At 45.6% G+C, this 6,095-nt stretch overlaps 1 protein-coding gene across 1 annotated transcript in view; it reads left to right on the top strand.

Annotated features, from left to right (window-relative positions):
- The window catches only part of LOC111970558 (voltage-dependent calcium channel subunit alpha-2/delta-2), a 245,971-nt gene that overhangs the window by 229,121 nt on the left and 10,755 nt on the right, over window positions 1–6,095 (top strand). Inside the window, 4 exon segments of the mRNA XM_070445816.1 lie at window positions 874–935; window positions 1,786–1,862; window positions 2,990–3,004; window positions 5,798–5,858. Coding sequence (XP_070301917.1) covers window positions 874–935; window positions 1,786–1,862; window positions 2,990–3,004; window positions 5,798–5,858 — 215 coding nt within the window.

The raw sequence follows: 6,095 nt of genomic DNA, 5'->3' as shown, positions 1-6,095 counted from the left end.
AGAAGGGGCGAGACAGATCTTGGGAAGTGTACCAAAACATTTCTGCAGCATTGAAGGTCCCCAAGAAACACAGTGCCTCCATCATTCTTAAATGGAAGAAGTTTAGAACCACCAAGACTCTTCCTAGAGCTGGCCGCCCGGCCAAACTGAGTAATCAGGGAGAAGGCCTTGGTCAGGGAGTGACCAAGAACCCGAAGTCACTCTGACAGAGCTCTAGAGTCCTCTGTGGAGATGGGAAACCTTCCAGAAGACAACTATCGCTGTAGCACTCCACCAATTATGCCTTATCGCTAGAGTGGCCAGACGGAAGCCACTCCTCAGTAAAAGGCACGACAGCCCGCTGGAGTTTTGCCAAAATGCACACCTAAAGGACTTTCCAGACCATGAGAAACAAGTTTCTCTGTCTGATGAAACAGAACGACTTGAGAATCTTTGGGACTTAAGGGGCCAAGCAACCACGTCTGGAGGAACAATCCTGGCACCATCCCCTATAGTGAGCCACTGGTGTGGCAGCCATTCATGCTTGGTGGAGTTTTTAAGTGGCAGGACTGGAGACTAGTCAGGATCGAGGAAAAAGCATGTAACGGAGCAATAAGCATATGAGAGACCCTTTGGATGAACATACCGGCCTCCAGGCGCTCGAGGACCTCAGGACTGGTGCGAAGGTTCACCTTCCTTAACAGGAGCAACGACCCTAAGCACCCACAGCCCAAGACAACGCAGGTAGTGGCTTCGGGCACAAAGTCTCTGAATGTCCTTGTGTGGCCTTTATGTATGTGTGTGTGTTACTTGGATTTTGTCTTTTTCAAAACAATACAGCAAAATTGAGGAAGGGATTCTGATGATGATCAGGGTGTTGTTGTCTGATTGCAGAGGTACATTGATGAGGCTATGCGGACATACACCTGGACACCGGTGGAAGGCACAGATTACAGGTAGGTGCTAAACTACCAGCCTTCATCCGGATAGTGTTCTCTAGGAACCAAACAGAGGGGAGGGACTACCTGAACTTGTTCAGTAAGAAACTCGTTTTCGTTGCATGACTTTCTCCGTGGCAAAATAGTTTGCTACGGTTTCCAACCGTATACGACCCTGGCGGTAAGACTGAGACCTGGAGGTGAGTTCAGACCTGACCCTGTGAATAAAGATCTATAACCCATCTCTACATCTCAGAGACTTGCTTTTGACGAGTGTCATTTATAAACCACTGGTGTGTTGAAATTCAGAGATATGGGCTCCATCTATCAACCATGAGTATCCACAAAATCTGCTTTCTGCATARTGGATTATTCACTGAAATCACCACAAATTAAGACACACACTCCTTTCTCTTGTAAAACAACTGTAATGGGATCATCAGCACAAAATAACTGCATGCTCTATGCATTGTATCCATCTCCAAGTGGCATTATAACACCATTTCCTCCAGGCAACACTTTGCAAATTACWTTTTATGATATTCWATAGACCTAGAAATKTTTATTTTATTTTATTTTGATCTCTGTTGGCTAGGAGCCAGGTGTTGGTTTCCGTGGAGCCAGCTGACTTGAACACGGTCCCCCTCTTCAGTTCTATCAGCACATCATTAAGCTGAAACAGTTGCTGTATTTCTCTGATCATTTAAACCTCTTGTGTTGTTTGAGTGCAGGTTGTTCACACCTCCCGGTTAGAGAATGCTGTCATTTGTGTCCAAGGCGAAGGCTCTGTGTGTGGCGCGTGCACGTGTGTATTAGGACTTAAACACTAGGATCCTGATGTTGTTCTATGTCTGCCTCACCACTCCAGTCTCGGGCTGGTACTGCCCACGTACAGTGAGAACCACATCAAGGCTAACCTGAGTGACCAGATCCTGCAGGTGCAGTGTAAGTACCAGGAGACAGGAGACACCCAACACCAGCCCTCTCTCTCTACTCTTTCTCTCTCTTTCGTCCAATTTGCCTTAGTACCTTCCCCCCTTTACTAAGTCCTGCATCCGGGGTCTCCAGCGAACACCATGCAGGGAGATCAGAGTGGAGCGTTCTTATTAACCCCCCCCCTCTCTTCCTCTCCTCGCCCCCTCTCCTCCCTGTGCAGGGACATATTGGGAGTGAACTCTTTCGTCTCCCACCCCTTATCTACCCTCTTGTCTTCATACTGTGCTGTATATATGGTGATTTTTTCTTCACAACTGTTGAAGAAAAATCGGGAAATGACAGAAAGGTGAAAGCTGTGTTTTAACTGTGTTATTAAGGTGAAAATAATGGTGTCCTTGTGCTATATATTTTTCTTTGCCAAATGCTCTCGCTCTCTCCCAACAGCATTGATTCTGAAGCTGTCTTCTGTGTTGAAACTTTTTTTGATGTTTCTCAATAAGCCGGTGAAAACAGGGCATTCGCTTTGCACTCTTTTCTCTTTGTGTTTTAGATTATGTTTTCTATTGAGTTGTGTTCTGTTGAGTTCTCTAGATGTGTGAATTATTTTCTGTTTGGACTGTTCTCTGTGTTTTGCTGTTTGTATTTAGCTTTGGAATCATTCGTAGTAAACTCCCAAACGGCGTGACGAGGTTCTGTTCCCTTCTTGTGGGAGTTTGGGGTTTTGTGGGTCTGCAATGGGGCTGCTGTTGTCTTCTCCTGCGTTTTGTTTCTCCAGACTCTGATTGCTCGCGTTTTTCCTGTTCTGTTGTTTGTTTATTTTGGATATTACAATGTGTTAACTTTCTCAGTTCTGTTTTTGTCGCTTTCCGTTCTTCTTTTGTTCTGGTTTCGGACTTCTGATTTTTTTCCTTGTTCTCATTTGTTAGTTTTATTGTTTGCGTCTTGCGAAAAGGTGTTTGTTCTTCTTTAGTGTTTCTTTATGTACCTTTGTGACTGTAATTGGTTACTTTCTTTTGAAAAAGCAATATTTTTATTCAAATAATAATTGAATAAAATATTGTCTGTGACCCCCCCTCCCCCTACCCCTACCCCCTGTTTCTTTTCTTGCTCACTACTTCTCTGACGGATCCACACAGTTCCATACACGAAGGGCAAGTATACTCCATATTGGTCCACATTCCCTACCTTTACCTCCTACTCCCTACTGCTGCCTCTTCCCACACCTCTCGTCCTTAACCTCCTCCCACCCTCGCTGCCCCCCACCCTCACCTGTCCCAGCCTGCTTGCCTCTGTTCCTGCCCGTCTTGCCTTCAAGACCCTCCTCTTTCTCCTCCTCGTTCTCCTCTTCCTCCTCACTCTCCACCCACCCACCCACCCTCCTGCTGCAGCTTAGACCCCATCTCTTTCACGATGGCTCCTCCAGTCTCCAACCTCACCCCCACGTCTCTGGTGCTTCAGTCACTCTCAGGTCTCTAACACCCCCAAAACACCCAAAGAAGACAGATAATATCCATGTTCTCTGTTAAAACCTTTTGTATTTCGTCCCTCTACACCTCCCCTCTGTGGATAGCTCTCTGGTTGTGTCTCACTTTACTATCCATCGCTCTCTCTCGCTTTCCTTTTTTCTCCTCCCCTCCAACTCTCTGTGTCCCTTTTCTCTCGATATTTCTCTCCCTCCATCTCTCGATCTCTCCCCCTGTCTTACAATGCCATTGTAGCTGAAAGGACGTCTTAACTCTCACACCAGTGTACAGGAGTTGAGGGAGCCGCCATCGGTTCCAAAAGTCCCAGTGGAGCTAAGGACGTTCTCCATCTTAACTCTCCTCACACGAGAACGCGAGAACGCCTCCCTGTAATGTTAAAGCATATTTTGTCATTGTAACGTAGTTCAACAAACTGAAGTTAACCCCATTGTTTTATATTAGTATAACTAAGGCTGGTCCTATTTGAGTCTCATTTGAGTCCATTGATCCCCCATGGTAGTACATCTAAGAATGTCACCACAGTTTATTAACTATTTACAACATTATCATGATTGCTGCATTTAGGCTATTAATATGTTAGCTTGACTAAGGCCACCTGCATTTTAGCCAAGCTGTTTAAGCCCAGGTGATTTAGTCCCCATGTAGCTTGCAGTGTTATTTAGCATGTTAAGCCGGTTGACGGAAGTGGTGGACGTCCGTTTCGGAAAACAGACTGTGTTAGATGGCTCAAGCTGAATTTGTTCTACCATGTTAGCTTACTAAGGTTATTTGCATGTTAGCGTTTTACGGAGTTGGATCCGTAGTGAAAACAGACTGTGTTAGTGTAGTCGACTGTTGTTGCCTCATGTTAGCTTATCCCGAGGTTTTTAGATCTGTTAGCCCGTTCGGAAGTTGATCCTCAAGTACTCAGATAACAGACTGTTGTTAGTTAGTCTCTAAACTGAATTGTTTCACATGTTAGCCTTAACTATAAGGTAATTCTAAGAACACAAAGCGATGTTTGCAGTTTAGGAAGTTGACTCGCCGTATGTTAGAAAAAGCGAACTGTGTTTAGTTAGCTGGGGTCAATGAATTGTGGTCCTCCATGTTTAGCCTTACTAAGGTATTTGCATGTTGCGTTACGGACGTCGCTACGTATTAGAAAAACAGATGTGTTTAGTTAGCTGCAAGCTGAATGTTGTTCCTCGATGTTAGCCTTACTAAGGTTATTTAGCATGTTAGGCGTTACGGAAGTTGCCTCCGTATTAGAAAAACGACTGTGTTAGTTAGCTTCATGATTTGTTCCTCCTCCTGTTAGCCTTACTAAGGTTATCTTAGCATGTTTGGTTCCGAGCGAAGTTGCGACTCCGTAATTAGAAAAACAGGACTGTGTTAGTTGCTCACTGAATTGGTTCCTCATGTTAAGCTAATGCGTTGTCGTCTAGTGCTGGGAGGCTGATTTTGATTTACTCGTTACGGTGCCAACTGTGGTACCGCTGGTCTCTCATGTTTGTTGGGTACGTGGCAGAGCGCCCCGTGGCGCCTGCCTCGTGTGTCGTCCCTCTGTAACCCCTGTCTCCATCAGCTTGTCTCCTTCCTCCCCCTATCAGCCCTCAGACTGCTGGGGGAACGGCCCTCTACTTCCTCCTAAAAAACAACCATGACCCGGAAGTGCACGGCACTGTGGGCGCAACACTACCTGGGCACTCGTAGAACTGCAGTCAGGCCTTCAAATCATTTGTTTTAAAATATCTCTGTCTCATCTTCTTTCTCATGATTTATAGAGATGATCTGAAATGTGAAGGAAGTCAGATAACAATAGATATATTGCTGTGTTTAATGAGGTTCAGAGAATCATAGATATAACAAAAACGTATTTATCTGAATAAAAACAAATGAGGTTAGCTTACTAGAGGTAAAGCAAGTTGCCCCTTGATATGCCCTTCACAATGCAATGCATTTCCCCTGATTGTGTGTCTCTCTGAGCCGTGTCCCCTGCCAGTCTGAGGGGTGACCACTTCCATCAGGACCCCTGCGCCACCACCTCTCCCTGCAATAGTTGGCCATGTTGATGCCTGCCTGTGAAATGCACTCATTATGGGTTCATCTGTCTGAGAACTCACTCCCCGTCATGGTGTGTGATGGGAGTCAGTTCTCCGACTTAAGAAAAGAACAATTAACTTCAAAATCAAATCACAATGGTTGGCTTGATCTGGTGATGATTTCTCAATGGTGATGAACTAAAGTGGAAAATGAGTAAAAAAGTGAGTGCTGGTTGAAACTGTTAAAGGCAGAGTCAGGTTGCATTTGAGGCACCATATTGGCTAATGCTGGTGTATCCCCCATGATTCCTCTTCGGTGTTGCTATGGTAACTCCCTTCCGCGTTCCCTGCACCCCTGAAGAACAGCCGCTGTGTACCCAGAGTCCCCCACTGCTCGGCTCATGGCTCTTCCCAGATAATCTTCCCCTTTCTGTTGCAGATTTTGAATCTCTGCTGCCAAACAGTTTTGAGTCTGAAGGACATGTATTCATAGCTCCCAGGTAGCCCTGTGTGAATGCTTGCTGTCTTCCCATTTGTTTTGATGGTCCACACTGTGGTGTTTATTCACCACCTTCAGCCCACAGCATTACCCTGTTTGTTATCCACCACCTTCAGCCCACAGCATTACCCTGTTTGTTATCTACCACCTTCAGCCCACAGCATTACCCTGTTTATTATCCACCACCTTCAGCCCACAGCATTACCCTGTTTATTATCCACCACCTTCAGCCCACAGC

The sequence above is a fragment of the Salvelinus sp. IW2-2015 genome, linkage group LG11, assembly GCF_002910315.2.
Source record: "Salvelinus sp. IW2-2015 linkage group LG11, ASM291031v2, whole genome shotgun sequence".
Classification (NCBI taxonomy): Eukaryota; Metazoa; Chordata; class Actinopteri; order Salmoniformes; family Salmonidae; genus Salvelinus; species Salvelinus sp. IW2-2015.
Note: the sequence above shows the minus strand (reverse complement) of the source record. Positions and strands in the feature narration are given on the sequence as shown.